Raw genomic sequence first — 17,110 nt, 5'->3', positions numbered from 1 at the left:
AACCCAGGTCTCCTGACTCCCAAGGCCCATGCACTTCCCATTAATCCAGGTTGTGTAGATTCTTATGAAACTCTTAATTAACCAATCAATCAATGGAAGTTATTGAGCACCTACTGTATGCAGACCACTGTACCAACCACGTGGGGGAGCAGAGGGGTTCTAGTGGAAAAAGCACAAGCCTGGGAGTCAGAAGACCTGGGTTCTAATTCCTGCTTGGCCACTTGTCTGTTGTGTGACCTGGAGCAAGTCATTTCTCTGGGCCTCAATTACTGCAACTGTAAAATGGGGACAAAGACTGTGAGCCTTGTGCGGGACAGGGACTTTGACCTGATTATCTTGTATCTACCCCAGCGTTTACTACAGTGCCTGGCACATAGTAAGCGCTTCACAAACACCATAAAGATTATGATTATTATTATTGGCCAAGGGGTATCAGGTATTCCTGAATGCCATCAAAGGCATGCTATCCTGGAGGGTGAGCAGGGATTGGGGGAGAGTGATCTGGGTAGTACGAGAGACACCAGCTGTGTTAGGTGCAAAGAACCTACTTGAAAATGGTCATCTTTTGCTTAGGGACAGAAAGCAACACCAGTGCTACAAAATCATCATCTTTATTTGATTTTAGCCTTTGAAAAAACAAATTTAATAGAAAGCCCTTTAATATCTTCCATTTTTAAAAGTGGCATTTGTGTCAGAGAAACATTTCTGTTTTCAGAATAAAGCCAAACAAGATAAGAACACAAACTTTTGAGTGCAAAACAAGAAAGATCAGAGTTCAGATTGCTTAAATGACAATGCAAGTGTAAAATCAGTAGTTACATTCCATATTCTCTTAACAGTTCAGAGAGTCAATTACTCTACTTCCAAGAATCAAAAGGTCTAAGGCAAATATATTATGCCTATAGCATCTCTACAGCATGCACTGCAAGTGCAAAAATTGAGGTTACAATAGTGAAAGGCACACATTTTAATATCTGTCTAAACGTATGCAGTCACAAAATTTAAAACACGCAGACCTTCCTTTGGAATTCTCGTAATTTGCTATCTTCCTGATATCCATTCACAAATGAAAAACTCTCTTTGGAGAATTGGAACACAGTCTGTCTATGACATAACAAGGAGGCTGTATCTCTATATAATAGGGATTCTACTTAAACACTAAGCCAAAAATTGTTTTGAAATTAGCAAGAGAATCTCAAAAAAGCTTTTGCAGTGTCCTAACAACGTTAGTGAACAGTGTTATAAATAATTATCCGATAAATTTATTGTTAACCACAGTATTTTGAGTCTTTCATTACTACAAATGCTAAATTTTCTATGTAGAAACACACACATTTTGAAAATTTGAAAATTCAGTTAATAAAACTTATTTTTTCCTAAGAAGCTGACAAAATGAGGAATTGAGGAGGTTAGCGATGTTTTCATTTCACTTTATACACATGGGGCTGCACCAACAATTCCACAGTCATACTACATTGAGCATTCACCATACTAAGGAACTTTAGCCATTGGTGAGTCTCTAAACTCATTTTATGTGCCCATCCAAGATAAGTGTTTTTTCCACCCTCACAGTTTACCACCTAATAATAAAAATCAATGGTACAAAAACAAAAGAGATCAACTACATGATATGCTCTAACACGACTAATTGTAAACATTCTAGCTGACAGTATCAGCAAAATTGGAAAAGAATCAGTCATTACATGAAAGTTATTGTACTTACATTAGACTTTCTGGGTTATAAAGTGCTCATGAAACTCTCAAGTAACTTTGTAACTCATTACTCCTCCCAAAATACTGCAGAATTTCTGCTTCCTCATTTATGTTGAACTTAATCCAACAGTATCCCTGTTATATGATTATATGCCGTACCTTCACTTTTGTAGACATTAAAAAGACTTAGCTAATGTAAAAGACTGCCAATCTAGCAAGCATTTAAAGTGATCCATTTGTTGTTTTTCAATTTATATTTAAATTAATTTCTCCATTGTCCATTGTCTACAGTCCAATATCAATATGAAATTAGGATGGTACAAGAAGTACATACCTATACACACAAACACACACATCATACATAAGTCTATAATATATATTTATGTTATACTTCTTTTCAGAGAATATTGTGATTTTTCACTTGTGCTCTTATCAGCACAATGGTAACAATTTCCAATATATGGAAGCTAAGGAAAAAAGCAAATAATTTTGGTAGTAAATTCACCTAGTTTTCATCCCTCTAGACTGTAAGCTCATGGTGGGCACGGAATGCATCTGTTATATTGTCATATTGTACTCTTCCAAGTGCTTAGTACAGTACTTTGATTGATTGATCACTCAGCTTTACATTACAGTTTAACGTCTGTTCTACGAATGTCTTGATTTTAATAATCACGCTGAGCATTTCAAAATCATATTTAAAGTGTGGAATGGGAAAAAAATCCAGCTAATTTTTGGGATCATTCCTCTGACTTTTTCAGAATCATGAAATGAGCTTTAGTTCACAATGTCACAATTCTCAAAAGACCTAAAAGACTTTTGACTGATTATACAAATCAAAATCTGTTACTCTGAGAATCCCGTGTTATTGTAAGATTTGCAGCAAACTCTTAAATGATTTGCATCGTGATGGAGGTTATAGTTTCTGAGCTTGCATTTACCCCTATTTTTCCTCCATTCCCACCTATAGGCTCGATGGATCCTAATTTGTTTCCATCCATAATTGTGGAAGAAGAGAGGTTTTCCAACATGACACAAAGAAGAAAAATATGATCGACACACAATTCACCAAAGTTGGCTAGGTGAGGGTGAAAAACAAATTGGATCCTGGTGGTGCAGGTGCAGGGCGAGCAGGAAGGATATTTCCCTGAGATGATACTTTCTGCTGTGGTGGTGGTGGAGGCCTAAGAAAGAAGCAGTAGTTTAGTCCTTGAGCATATCACACCCAGGAAAACACATTGCAATTAGATTTGCAGAGGAAGATAGGGCCAAACTGCAGAACAAATATATTCACTTAATAAAATGCCTTTCAGTAGCTCTAATTAAAATTATTAGTAAGGGTGGTTATTCTAACACCCATAATATCACTAGTTGTACAGAGTATAAAAATAGTAGAGTATTCTTTGGTTGCCCATACATAGCTCATGGGGATGTTATTAAATCAACTGAGCAGCTCTGGTAAAAGCTTTGTTACTTGGCACTCTATAAATGGAAAAAAACCCTAGAGGCCGGCATATCCATTACTCACTCCCTCCATGTCCCCCCAAATTACAAGAGTGTGAGGAGTTTTCAATGAACAGAAGACGTATGAGACCTCTCCAGCGATGGGGAGGTGGGTGGCAAAGTCAAGTTGTAGGCAATGTTGACAGCAGGTTACTAGTGGAACCGGGATAAGAACACAGGTCCTCTGGCTCCTAGGCCCCTGCTTCATCCATAAGGCCATGCAGCTTCCCACGTTTCTTCTCAAAGAGGGCAAGGAATGTGTCTACAAACTCTGTTGTATTGTACTCTTGTACTCTTCCAAGCACTTAGTACAGTGCTCTCTGAACAATGCAAATGCTCAAATACTACTGATTGATCTCACTGCAGCCCCAGAGTATTTATATAATTATTCTTATACTCTACCATTTCCCCTTTCCACAATTTATTTTGCCTCTGTAGACTGTAAGCAGGAATCACACCAACCTACTTTACTATACTGTATTTTCCTAAGCACTTAATATAGTGTTCTGCAAACAGTAAGTGCTCAAATACCACTGAATGATTGATTGAATAACCTTCCTCAAGATGCTGAATCTCTCCGCAAAGTGAATACCCAGGCTCAAAAGCCATATCACAGACTACATAAGGCTCCCCAGGCATAAACTGCTGACCCTCTGGTGGGACAGAAAGAGCTCTGGCCTGGAAATCAGCTAATCCAAATTCTTGTCCCAACTCTGCCACTGGCCTGTTATGGGAGATCATAATGCCTGCCTCTTCCTTACCTCACAGGGATGGCATGAATTTCAATGGACCTTGGCTTGGAATTGGCTGAATCTCAATGGACCTTGATAGTTTAATGATTAAAAAAAAAACCTTCCCCCAAAAGCTTTTAGTAAACTTCATTCTACCTGATCATTACGGACATTAATTTCCCACCCACATTTCAACATTATTCATTTAGACACCAACTTCAAGTTACATCAGGATGCCACATAAACCAGGTAAGCTGAATAAAAACTTTCCTTTCAGACCTTAATGGGAATTGCTGAGGCTGGTTCACTGCATATGTCGGTACTGGGTATCTGTTTGTTTGCATAGGCTAAGAAAAAAGAAAACAAAAATATGTAAAGTCAAGAACTCTTGGAAGCTTACAAATTCAATACAAAATTTTCATTATGAAGAAATCTAAGGCACAAACCAACATTTAGATAAATAATTAGGGCAAATCCTGAAGATGAATTCTGAGAGGATATGGGAATACTTCAAGAAAGGAAAGAAAAGTGCCTCACACAAAAAGGCACTCAAAACAAATATATACCAGTTTCTACATCTGAGGCATCAACTGAGGAAAGTTTGAAGGGGATTGGGGGAATAGGAACTCTGGCTTGCTCAAGCTCATGAGGGACTGAATGCTGGTGAGGAGACAGTCAGTAGGAAAGACTGGTGAGATAGCAGTCTTCCAAAAATACTGTCACCTTGCCCCCTCCCCAGAATTATAGAAACATTGGGAAGCTGGGGACTATCTGAACTGCTACTCCTTTTCCCACTATGTAAAAGCTGTTGATCATGTAACTATGATATGCAGTGAGACTGTACAAGATGCCAAGTATCAGGAACGGTCTGAATAGCAATGAAAGGAGGAGAAGTGGGAGAAATGAGATTTAAAGCCCCAGAACCCATTACACTTTTTGCCTTGAAAATCAATATGTAATATTACCAGCCCAAGATCTTTTTTCCCCAACAATGTACTTAGCTGGTGCTACCCAGGTGATTCAATAAAAAGCAACATTCTTTACCTCTGCTTCTTGCCTTAATGACTAAGGAATGTGGCAATCTATACGGCTGGATAATATTTTAACAATCAAAAAATGAAATACTAAGAAATAAATGAAACAAAAAGATCTTACTGCTGGTCTGGGGGAAGTCTTCGGAGGGACATTTCGGGGAGCATTTACTGCTTGCCTAGGAACATTCAGTTGATCTTTCCCTTCGGATCTAGAAAAATACAATTACATTTTGGCTGAAATTTAAAGAAAAGTTTTCTTCTTTATGTTGAACATAATAGAAACTTATAAACTGAATATATTTGGCATACAATTGCAGTACAAGATGATTAACCAATACAGTGCAATTCTTTGGAAAAATCAACAAATTCACAGGTCAGTTGTAGGTCCCTTTCTTTTCTGGCATCCCTCTCTTGGATAAATCCTGACAAATCTCCCCTGGGTCAATCTCCATGCCACCAAGGAAGAAAATAATCGATTACTCTCTCTCCCCACTATGTAGTCATTTTTGTAACACTGCTGCTGCAACCCTGTCTTGGCATTTTTTTTAAACGAGGGTGGCAGTAGCTCCCACCACCATCCCAGCTAATTGCCTGTTTTTGTGCTACAATTGTCCCAGTTGGCAAATTTCCCTCCTTCAAACAGGCACCACTAGTTTCCAGAGTTCCAATGATAGAGCTGACCTGTTACCTAACCTTTTCTTACCCCCTCACTGTGGAAAAATTCAATCTTATGGACTGATCTAAGCTGACAATCCCCAATTCTGTCAGTGCTGCTAAATTAATCTTAAACCATCTATTCAAATGTGTCTTGGAGAGTTTAAAGGTATTCCTAAACAGCAACATGTGTTTTTTTTCAGGAAAAATAAAAAATTAAAAGTAGAAAATGGCTTTGAAACCTGAGCTTTTTGCCATGCCTTGTTCTCAGAGAAATCTAAAAAGAGTTACAATATCTTTTTCTTTGCCCTTCTCAAACTTCTTTACAAGAACATTTTGGTGTATGGAATGTACGTTTAAATTTTTGATGCAAAATATACCAGATCCTGATAAAATAGCACAACATTTTCTGCTTTGTTAATTTCTCCTAAATTCAATGGGTTAAAGAAGCTGCAGCCTTGAGTAGGCAAAAGACAAACCCTACACTGAAGTGCTGATCATAATGCAGAACACAGTAAAATCTATGACAACTCTAAAACTTCACTATAAGGAGAAAAGCCAACCAACAGATTGTGAGCCCCCTGGGGATCAGGACTGTGTCTAATTCTCACCTGGGTATTCTTCCCCAGCACTTAGCACAGTGCCTAATAAACACCATTACCGCCAAAAGAAGGAAAAAGTAGACCAGACCAGAAGGGCTCACTGATCTGTGTTAGGTCTTACCGCGGGGCCTAGCTGGCTTATCTGACAAATTGGGTCCTTCAATACCCCCGAAGTCCTCCTCTATGACCATATTTGCCTAGCAGATTTCAAATATTAAAGAGTCGACAAAAAGGACAGTCTTCTACTGACTGTTTTAAGAGAAATCAGGGATGGTCTTCTTAAATACCGGACAGCTGTGGCCAGGGTGGATTCTGAAACCACAATGGTGACTTGCAAGGGGCATGGCAATGACTACAGGATGGGTGGCAAGAGAAGTGGAGGGCAAGTGCTAGTCCAAGGTAACTTGGGAGAAGACCAACATATGGATCAGTGAGAGATCTGAAAATTAGAGTCCGTGCCCAGATAGAGGAGTCTCTCATCAGCTGCTCCCTGGGTCTTCTGCCACTCTTCTTGGGGAGTGGCAAGAAGACTACTGAATCACCAGAAATTCCTAAAGAAAGCACATGAGTTTCTGATAATCAACCACCCACATCTTCTAGATTGTAAGTTTCTTGTGGGCAGGGAATGTGTTTACCAACAGTTATACTGCAGTCTCCCGAGTGCTTAGTACAGTGTTCCGCTCACAGTGAATGCTCAACCAACGCCATTAACTGATTGATCCTTACTGCTTTAATATGTATGATTGCTGGAAGCAGCATGGCTTAAGAAAGAGCAGAAAGAGTATGGGCCTATTTAATGGTAACCTGGGTTCCACTCCTGACTTCACTACTTGCCTGCTGGGTGACTTTGGGCAAAATTACCACTTCTCTGTGCCTCAATTCCCTCATCTGCAAAATGAGCATTCAATACTTATTCTCTTTCAATCAATCAATGGCACTTATTGAGTACTTACTATGTGCCAGGCACTGTTCTAAGCTCTGGGGTAGATAGAGGATAATCAGGTTGGGCACAGTCCTTGTCCCAAATAGGTCTCACAGTCTTAAACCTCATTTTGCAGATGAGGTAACTGAGGCATAGAAAAGTAAAGTGACTTGTTCAAGGTCCTACAGCAGACAAGTGGTGGAATTGAGATTAGAACCCACATCCTCTGATTCCCAGGCCTGAGTTCTTTCCACTAGGCCATGCCTCTTCTCTGGCTGATTTATAGAAGTTTTCCCTATAAGCTATACAGCTATCTGATTGAAGGAAAGATGAACTTTGTGTAATTTGGGGAAGAAAGGGGGCAGATTATAGTACGAATAGCTGAAATTTAGCAGTGCTTTGAGAGGAATTTGGAGAAGTTTGTTTAATTGGCAGGGGTCTGTTAATAGGTGAGGGGGTTGATATTAGTTAGTATGAGGGGGGAAGTCTCTTTTACATGAGTGCCTGCCGGCAGTGACAGTGGCACGTCAGTCGGATACGTCAATATAAAGATTAAACCTGTAAACCTACTATTCTCTGTTCAGTGTACAGGATTGGCTACTGAGGTGAGGAGTGTGGTAATAATTCCGAAGCGTTTTACAACCTGGGCAAGGAAGTAGAGAGGCATTATTGCCAACATTTATGGACACAAGACTCCTTGGTAATCATATACAGGACTAAAAGAAAACCCATCATATAAAAAGGCTCCCAAATCCTATGAGTACATTTCTAATCACAAAGTCTAATTCTACCCTATCCAAATTCCAACATTTAACAGACTCCACAGTTTTGGTATTTGTCAAAGGCAGTCTAGATGCCTTTTCTCTATGTTGAGTAATTCATTTCTATAGAGATTAAATATGCAAAGTTAACAAAGGGGGAAGAAACAATCTTACTCATTGGTTTGCGATCTTTTCCTTCTGAAGAATCTTCTCCTTAACTGATCTCTCTTCACAAAGATAAAGGCAACAGGCAAAGAAAGGGGAACAATCAGGAAAAAGAACACCAGCAGTCCATCCCTCAATGAGGTGTCCTTGTCTAGGGAAAACACACAGTTTTTTTAAGAATGTCCTCAAATCAATCCCCTGGATCTAAGGCTGGGGGGCCCCTGATTATGCCTCCAGAAACTGGGAATTTTGTCTCTAGCCCTCCCTCTCCCTCCCCAAGAGCTCAGCAGGTATGACAGGGAGAGATTTAAAAAAAAGAAGTATCAGGTCAGGGAAGAGGGTCAGAAGACGACCAGGGAAAATGAATCCAGAATAAAATGAGAAACAAACAAAAATAACAGACAACCAGAACAAAAAGAAGTAAATACAAAAAAGATCAGGCCCAAGAAGAGGTTGACAGAATACAAATATAAATGAAAAGGAAGGAATATGAGGATAAAAAACAGAAAAAAGAAAAGAAAGGGTAAGGTGAAATGATGAAATGACATAATGACATCAGAGGAGTAAAAAATGGGAGGAAAAAACTGGCAAATGAAAATGGATGGATGGGAAGAGGTGGATGAGAAAATGTCCTAGAGAAAGAAGGGATTGGTGGGAGACTGGGTCAGTTGGTAAGGAAGTGGGTGAGTTTTCCTAAGTCTTAGAATCATTCAGTAATCCACAGTACAGCTGCATTTCAGGTTTTATCCCAAGTTTGAAGCCCTGTCCCACAAAAGCACCATCTAGAGGCCTAGTGGATTAGAAGAGAGTTTCTAAACCAGATGCTGGAAATATGTACCCGATAAACATTTCCAGCTGTCATATCTCACGAGTTACTCAAACAAAAAGGCATTTTGTCCAAACAGACACTGAAGGCTGTTCGGCCAGACTTCACCTTACTGATCAAGACAGATTCTGCTCTTTATTACTTGCCATTGAAAGTAGGTCCACTGTCGACGCTTCCTCCATATCCTTCTTTCTCACAGTTTGGAGGGGCCCACCCTTCGTTACAATGGCAGTTCTTATTGCTGTTACACACCTTCAAAAAGAAACACACATCGCCATAGTTTTCTGAGCAACTCAAGGAACGGGCTGAAAGGAAGAACTGAGCCCATGCAAAATGACTCGTAAACGGAAATAATTTGAGTGGTCTGAGGAACCATCATGATTCTCTAAATCGGCAAAGATTAGATGTAGCAGTTCCCACGTTAATCACTTGAGGGTATTTACTGAGAGCTCACTGTGTGCATAGCACTGCATATTTGCCACTTCAAGACCCTTTATTGACCACTGCTTCTCAGAAGAAAAAACCCATAATTCTACTGTAGCAGCATGGGTAGAGAAGCGGCATGGTGTAGTGGGTAGAGCATGGACCTGGGAGTCAAGAGGTAATGGGTTCTAATGCTGACTCCACCATCTGTCTGCTGTGTGAGCCTGGGCAAGTCACTTCACGTCTCTGGGCCTCAGTTACCTCATCTGTAAAATGGGGATTGAGACCGTGAGCCCCAAGTCGGACAGGGACTGTGTCCAACTCAACTTGCTTGTATCCACCCCAGCGCTTAGTACAGTACCCGGCATACAGTAAGCACTTAACAAATACCATAATTATTATTTTTATTGTACTTACCCCATGTCCATTGCATTTCTTTTGGATATCACAGTCATAATTCAGAACAGATGCATCTACACACTGGAAGCTCCTACAGATCTATAAAAGCAAACGTATAGCCTCAATCCAAGTAAATATCCATGGGAAAATGGTAAACCCTTTTTCTCAAAAAAAACATATAAAATAACTTTCATTCGTTCATTCTATCATATTTACTAAGCGCTTACTGTGTGCAGAACACTGTACTACGCGCTTGGGAAAGCAAAACACCATGATAAAGAGTGACAAATAATCTTAGAATATATTTACAGAATCAGTAAAACTTAGAATTGTTAAATGAGTTACCTTTCCATTCTCACATTGAGTGCCTTCATTCACCATCCCAGGATCCGGAACATCTGATCCTAGCTTAAAGTCCACACCCCAACATTTGGTGCCTCTAATGGTGGTTTGGATAAGGGCAGGCTCGATCCCAAATACTGGCATACTCTGAACATTCTCACACTGAAGCTTCCCGCACATAGCATTCCTAGATGGAAAAGGAGAGTTTACTGGACATCTTAAACTCCTCGGGTAGCACTTACATTCAGTCAACTCCTGCCAAACAGCGATCTGTGAAATTGCAGATTTGATGACAATGTGGGGTCGACACCAGCAACCAAAAGAGTGTGTTTGTCTGGGTTGATGACATGGGAATATAGCTACTGGAACTTCTGCAGTGCCACAGACCTAAAAATAAACTGAAAAGGTCACCACGGGCAATCTGAGAATTTACATTACCAACTCGGACCATCCTGGGTAGAAGCAAAATAGAAGAGGCAGTGTGACATAGTTGATACAGCATGGGCCTAGGAATCCGAAGGACCTGGGTTCTACTCCCAGCTCCAACACTTGTCTGCTGTGTGACCCTGGGCAAGTCGAAAAATGGGGATTAAGACTATGAGCTCCACATGGGACATGGACTGTGTCCAACTTGATTAGGCTGTCTTTACCCAGGGTTTAGTACAATGCCTGTTAAGCGTATGCTTAACAAATACCATAAAAATAAAGGCATCAGCAGGAGGAGCAGACATTGCTGCCTTTCCTTAATACCTTGACTCTGCATGATACCATGGAGCAATATGTAAATTGGAAGCTATGTAATGAGACCTCTGGGGACTTCTAGCACTTCTCTCAGAGACCTTGCCACCCACAGAGATGGCATAAACAGGAGTGAGTACCTGGGGACCCAATAGACCCAATGGCATGGGAATCCCATGTAACCATAGCAGGTACTTCAAGCGTGGCTCAGTGGAAAGAGCCCAGGCTTGGGAGTCAGAGGTCATGGGTTCTAATCCCGGCTCCACCACTTATCAGCTGTGTGACTTTGGGCAAATCACTTAACTTCTCTGTGTCTCAGTTACCTCATCTGGAAAATGGGGACAAAGACTGTGAGCCCCACGTGGGACAACCTGATTACCTTGTATCTATTCAGCGCTTAGAACAGTGCTTGGCATATAATAAGCACTTAACAAATACCAAAATTAAAATCAATTACTTCTGGGGGGTTTTTGTCGTTATATTTTTATTATTGCATTTGCACTTACTATGGATCAAGGACAGTTCTAAGCACAGGGGTAGATACAAATCAATCAGGTCAGACACAATCCTTGTCCCAGATGGGGCTCACAATCTAGAAGGGAGACCAGGGATTGAATTCCTTTTTTAGAAGTAAGGAAAAAGGCATAGAAATGTCAAGTGATTTTCAGGCAAGCGGTGGAGCTAGAATTAGAACCCATATCCTCTGACTCCCAGGCCCCCACACTCTTTCCAGTAGGCCACACTGCTCCTCACCATTCCTGAAGGATTGGCAATTATGCGGAACAATGGCTCCTACTCCATTCTGATCCTCCTTGACCTCTCTGCTGCCTTTGACACTGTCGACCATCCCCTCCTCCTCCATACCTTATCTCACCTTGGCTTCACGGACTCTGTCCTCTCCTGGTTCTCCTCTTACCACTCTGGCCGATCATTCTCGGTCTCCTTGCCTGGAGCCTCCTCCCCCTCCCATCCTTTAACTGTTGGAGTTCCTCAAGGGTCAGTTCTTGGCCCTCTTCTGTTCTCCATTTACACTCACTCCCTCGGTGAACTCATCCGCTCTCACGGCTTTGACTACCATCTCTATGCAGATGACACGCAGATCTACATCTCCGCCCCTGTCCTCTCCCCCTCCCTTCAGGCTCGCATCTCCTCCTGCCTCCGGGACGTCTCCACCTGGATGTCGGCCCGCCACCTAAAACTCAACATGAGCAAGACTGAGCTCCTCATCTTCCCTCCCAAACCCGGTCCGCTCCCAGACTTCTCTATCACCGTGGATGGCACGACCATCCTTCCCGTCCCGCAGGCCCGCAATCTCGGTGTCATCCTTGACTCGTCCCTCTTGTTCACCCCACACATCCTATCCGTTACCAAGACCTGCCGGTTTCACCTCTACAATATCGCCAAGATCCGCCCTTTCCTCTCCACCCAAACGGCTACCTTACTATTACGGGCTCTCGTTATATCCCGGCTAGACTACTGTGTCAGCCTTCTCTCTGACCTCCCTTCCTCCTCTCTCGCCCCGCTCCGGTCTATTCTTCACTCCGCTGCCCGGCTCATCTTCCTGCAGTAACGATCTGGGCCTGTCACTCCCCTTCTTAAACAACTCCAGTGGTTGCCTATCGACCTCCGCTCCAAACAAAAACTCCTCACTCTAGGCTTCAAGGCTCTCCATCACCTTGCCCCTTCCTACCTCTCCTCCCTTCTCTCTTTCTACCGCCCACCCCGCACGCTCCGCTCCTCTGCCGCCCACCTCCTCACCGTCCCTCGGTCTCGCCTATCCCGCCGTCGACCCCTGGGTCACGTCCTCCCGCGGTCCTGGAAAGCCCTCCCTCCTCACCTCCGCCAAACTGATTCTCTTTCCCTCTTCAAAACCCTACTTAAAAATCACCTCCTCTAAGAGGCGTTCCCAGACTGAGCTCCTCTTCCCCCTCTACTCCCTCTGCCATCCCCCCTTTACCTCTCCGCAGCTAAAGCCTCATTTTCCCCTTTTCCCTCTGCTCCTCCACCTCTCCCTTCCCATCCCCACAGCACTGTACTTGTCCGCTCAACTGTATATATTTTCGTTACTCTATTTATTTTGTTAATGAATTGTACATCGCCTTGATTCTATTTAGTTGCCATTGTTTTTAGGAGATGTTCTTCCCCTTGACGCTGTTTAGTGCCATTGTTCTTGTCTGTCCGTCTCCCCCGATTAGACTGTAAGCCCGTCAAACGGCAGGGACTGTCTCTATCTGTTGCCGACTTGTTCATCCCAAGCGCTTAGTACAGTGCTCTGCACATAGTAAGCGCTCAATAAATACTATTGAATGAATGAATGCAAGTCCTAACAACCTGTGCCACTGACCCAAGCATCAATTAGTCCAGGCCAACTCCAGGGGCAGAACAATACATTGTAAGAAAGCTGCTGGTCTCAATAGCCATGATGGGAGTAGCACTGTAATACAGTCCTGTCTACTGGCTGCCAAGTAATAATAGTTGTAATAGAATATAGCAATAGTAGTAATAATAGTTGGAAAGCAACCTGACCTAGTGGATACAGCACAGCTCTAATCCCAGCTCTGCCATTTGCCTGCTGTGTAACTTTGAGCAAGTCACTTCAATCAATCGTATTTACTGAGTGCTTCATTTCTCTGTGCCTCAGTTTCTTCAACTGCAAAATGGGGATTCATTATCTGTTTTCCCTCCTACTTATACTGTGAGCCCCACGTAGGACAGGAACTGTATTCAGCCTAACTTGTATCTCCCCCAACCCTTAGGACAGTTTTTGACACAGAGTAAGGGCTTAACAAACACCACAAAAAATAGTATAGCAGTATTTAGTGAACATCCCCTCAGTGTAATATCCAGAACCTCCCTGCCTCTATACTGTAAGCTTGTTAAGGGCAGGGAATGTGTCTGTTTATTGTTGTATTATACTCTCCTAAGTGCTCAGTACAGTGCTCTGAACACAGTATGCACTCAATAACTATTATTGAATGAAAAAACATCACCATTCCCTGTCTCACAGTCTCACAAACCCGTAACCTTGGTATTAACCTCAACTCATCCCTCTTTCAACCCCACATACTCGATCTGTCACCAAATCCTGTCAGTTCCACCTTCACAACTGTAGAATTCACCCTTCCCTCTCCATCCAAACTGTGATCACACTGAATCAAAACTTATGGAATCCCACCTTGACTCCTGCATCAGACTCACTGACCTCCCTGCTCCCATTTTTTCCACTCCAGTCCATATTTCACTCTGCTGCCCATATTTTTCTAAAAGAAGTGCAGTCCATGTCTCCCCACTCTTCAAAAATCTTCAATATTTGTTCATCCCTCTCCACATCAAAGAGAAACTCCTTACTGTCGGCCTTATAACACTCAATCAGCTTTCTCTCTCCTACATTACACACTCAATCAGCTTTCTCTCTCCTACATTACCTCCTAATGTCCTGCGTTTGTGCCCAAAGAGGACCCTCAACAAATACTTATTATTGATACAGGAACAAAAACATCATGTGAGTTCTAAATTGCACCCAAATCCCTTTCACAAGCTGCACAGGAATTAATTTTGTGATACCCAAGACGATACCACAAAATAAAGGATTTTGCAATTGCATTTTATAGGTAGAGCGATTAAATCATTTTAGCAAGAGAAAATCTTCTGTTTTGAGGACTTCTTCTCAACCACTTATTCAGTTCCACTTACCCAGTGGCACACTTCTTGTATTCATTGCCATAGTAACCACAGTGACCAAATCTGTCACCTTGAGAATTCACTTCAATGAAACAATTCTTTGGGGCAGCTTTTGCTTCTGTAACACAAGAGAAGAGTTAGATCAGGCAGGAGAGACATGAGTATTCCCTAATTTTCCATAAATCTTGTTGGACTAATCTAATTTCCTTCAACAACTGAGAGATAGTGTAGAGCATGGAGGCTACATATTGACTTCTGTATAGTTTTTTTGATGTTCTTAATAATACGCTAAACAAAAACAGAAAAATGTGGTTCAGATCTGACTTGGAAATTAGCATAGATTTAGGACCTGAAAAAAATCTGGCTAGGACAAAACAAATTAGGCAAATGACAAAAAAGAATCTTCATTAAAAGCACAAAACAACCCACAGCACTAATACTGTACTTTTTCAGAAATAAGTAAATGTTTTCAGCTCAATCATCTCTATAATACTACTTCTGAAACTGTGAGAAGACTGGTGAAAATTGTGCAGATAGACTTTTTGAATTTAAATGCAAGGGCACTTTTTTCATACTCCAAAATCAATTGAAGCCTAATGGAGACAGCCCAGGCCCAGGAGTCAGAGGTCCTGGGTTCTAATTCTGACTCCACCAATAGCCTGCTGTAGAGCTTTGGGTGAGTCAGTTTCCCTGTGCCTCAGTTTCCTTGTCTGTAAAATGGGGATTAAATACCTGTTCTCCCTCCCTCTTAACCTGTGAGCCCCATGAGAAACAGGGGGACTGCCTCTAGCCCAGTGCTTGACCATGCCTGACACATGGTAAATGCTTAAATAACACAACTATTATCATTATTATTAGACTGTGAGTCCTTTGCTCACACAGTAAGTATTCAAATAAATACAATTGATTGATTGACTGATTGAATGATGGGGATCGGGTACTGTATTTGGCCTTTTATCTATCCCAGCACTTAGAAGCACTTAGCTTGATGCCTAGTAAGCACTTAACAAATATTTTAAAAAATCATTATTATTAGTGGTATTTATTGAACACTTACAGTGAGCAGAGCACTTTAATAAGCGCTCAAGAGAGTACAATATCAGAGTTGGTAGGCACGTTTCCTGACCACAGTGAGTTGGGCAAAAGTTAGGAGCAGGCAGTCAAAGAGCAGGGAAATGCCTGAACAACAAGGTCATGGATCAGTTGCTACTTTTCATTTACATGGTAGGGATGGTTTTCATCAGGCCAATAGGCTCATGAATGGAACCTGCAGCCCAACAAAGCTTCTTTCATTTATATGACTACATTAAGTCACTACATTTAAACAGAAATAGTTAGTCAGATCATCTTAGAATCAGTTTGTGGAAAAGGTTAGAGGGATGGCCTAATGGCAGGTAGACCTACTCCTAAACCTTCCATGCTTCTAAGTGCTCAGAGAAATGGAAAACAGAACATATCTTGTCACTGTCTTACTGTTACTATGCCAGCTACAGTAATGTTCCCTTTAAAATTTTAGAGAAGCAGCATGGCTTAGTAGAAAGAGGATGGTTTGGGAGTCAGAGGATGTGGGTTCTAATCCCGGCTCTGCCACTTGTCTGCTGTGTGACCTTGGGCAAGCCATTTAACTTCTCTGTGCCTCAGTTACCTCATCTGTAAAACAGGGATTAAGACTGTGAGCCCCATGTGGGACAACATGATTACCTTCTATCTACCCCAGTGTGTATAACAGTGCTTGGCACATAGTAAGTGCTTAACAACAACAAAAAAATTCTTGTCTCAGGTAACTGCACTTGAATCATTAACATTACTTCATTCAATATCTCTCCACAATCAACAACAACCTAGTGAAGGTTTCCTTTAATCTAGTAAAAAGAACGTGAGATTTGTCTTGGACAACTCCCAGTTAGAAAATGAATAGTTCTTGCCTCACTATTGTGCTAACCACCTACATAATTCTATAAGTGCTTATCACAACAAGATAGAGGCACCTGAAAGCAGTTTCACAAAGGCACAATCAACTCAAAGAACTTTCACATCCCCATTAATCAATCAATGGTATCTACTGATCGCTTTCTGTGTACAATACACAGAAATATGTGTGAGAGCACAATATAAGAGAGTTGGTAGACATATTTCCTGCCCACAGTGAGCATAAATTATGGTTATGGACATGAGTGCCACGGGGCTGAGGAAGGGGTGAATAAAAGGGTGCAGATATAAGTGCAAAGGTGACAGTAGTTTATAAAATGGAAATAAAGGTGTTAGTTGGTTTAAAGATGTCTTAAAAAGCCTAGTACTTTCAAATACTTTTGTGAAAACATTCTTACTCGATCCAAAGATGGCCTGACATTGAGCATCATATGACTGGCACATGCCATTGTAACAATAAGCTTTGTTGTTCTGACACTGGTAGCCATTCTGAATTGAAACATCCTGCTGACAAAACTGAGATGAGCCATTGCAGTACTCTGGAAGATCACATTCATTTGCGCTCGCTCGACACACTGTGCCTCCTGGAAGGAACTGCAGAAAACAAAATCCAGAACAACAGGATAGTCAGTACCAATTTCAGTATGTTCAGACTACTCGGTGGAAAAATACTGTTCAATTCTGCAA

General features: G+C 41.6%; 1 protein-coding gene across 1 annotated transcript in view; it reads right to left on the bottom strand.

Annotated features, from left to right (window-relative positions):
- Positions 1-592: 592 nt before the first annotated feature.
- The window catches only part of ADAM9 (ADAM metallopeptidase domain 9), a 64,433-nt gene continuing 47,915 nt past the window's right edge, over positions 593-17,110 (bottom strand). The window contains exons 14-22 of the mRNA XM_029065077.2: positions 16,822-17,017; positions 14,507-14,612; positions 10,079-10,262; positions 9,752-9,832; positions 9,058-9,163; positions 8,095-8,236; positions 5,103-5,190; positions 4,227-4,294; positions 593-2,897 (exon numbers count right to left, since the gene is read on the bottom strand). Of these exons, the coding sequence (XP_028920910.1) occupies positions 2,792-2,897; positions 4,227-4,294; positions 5,103-5,190; positions 8,095-8,236; positions 9,058-9,163; positions 9,752-9,832; positions 10,079-10,262; positions 14,507-14,612; positions 16,822-17,017 (1,077 nt within the window). The 3' untranslated portion in view covers positions 593-2,791. The remainder of the gene's footprint in view (positions 2,898-4,226; positions 4,295-5,102; positions 5,191-8,094; positions 8,237-9,057; positions 9,164-9,751; positions 9,833-10,078; positions 10,263-14,506; positions 14,613-16,821; positions 17,018-17,110) is intronic.

Source organism: Ornithorhynchus anatinus, chromosome 5 (genome assembly GCF_004115215.2).
Source record: "Ornithorhynchus anatinus isolate Pmale09 chromosome 5, mOrnAna1.pri.v4, whole genome shotgun sequence".
Lineage (NCBI taxonomy): Eukaryota > Metazoa > Chordata > Mammalia > Monotremata > Ornithorhynchidae > Ornithorhynchus > Ornithorhynchus anatinus.
This window is presented reverse-complemented; position numbering and strand designations above follow the sequence as displayed.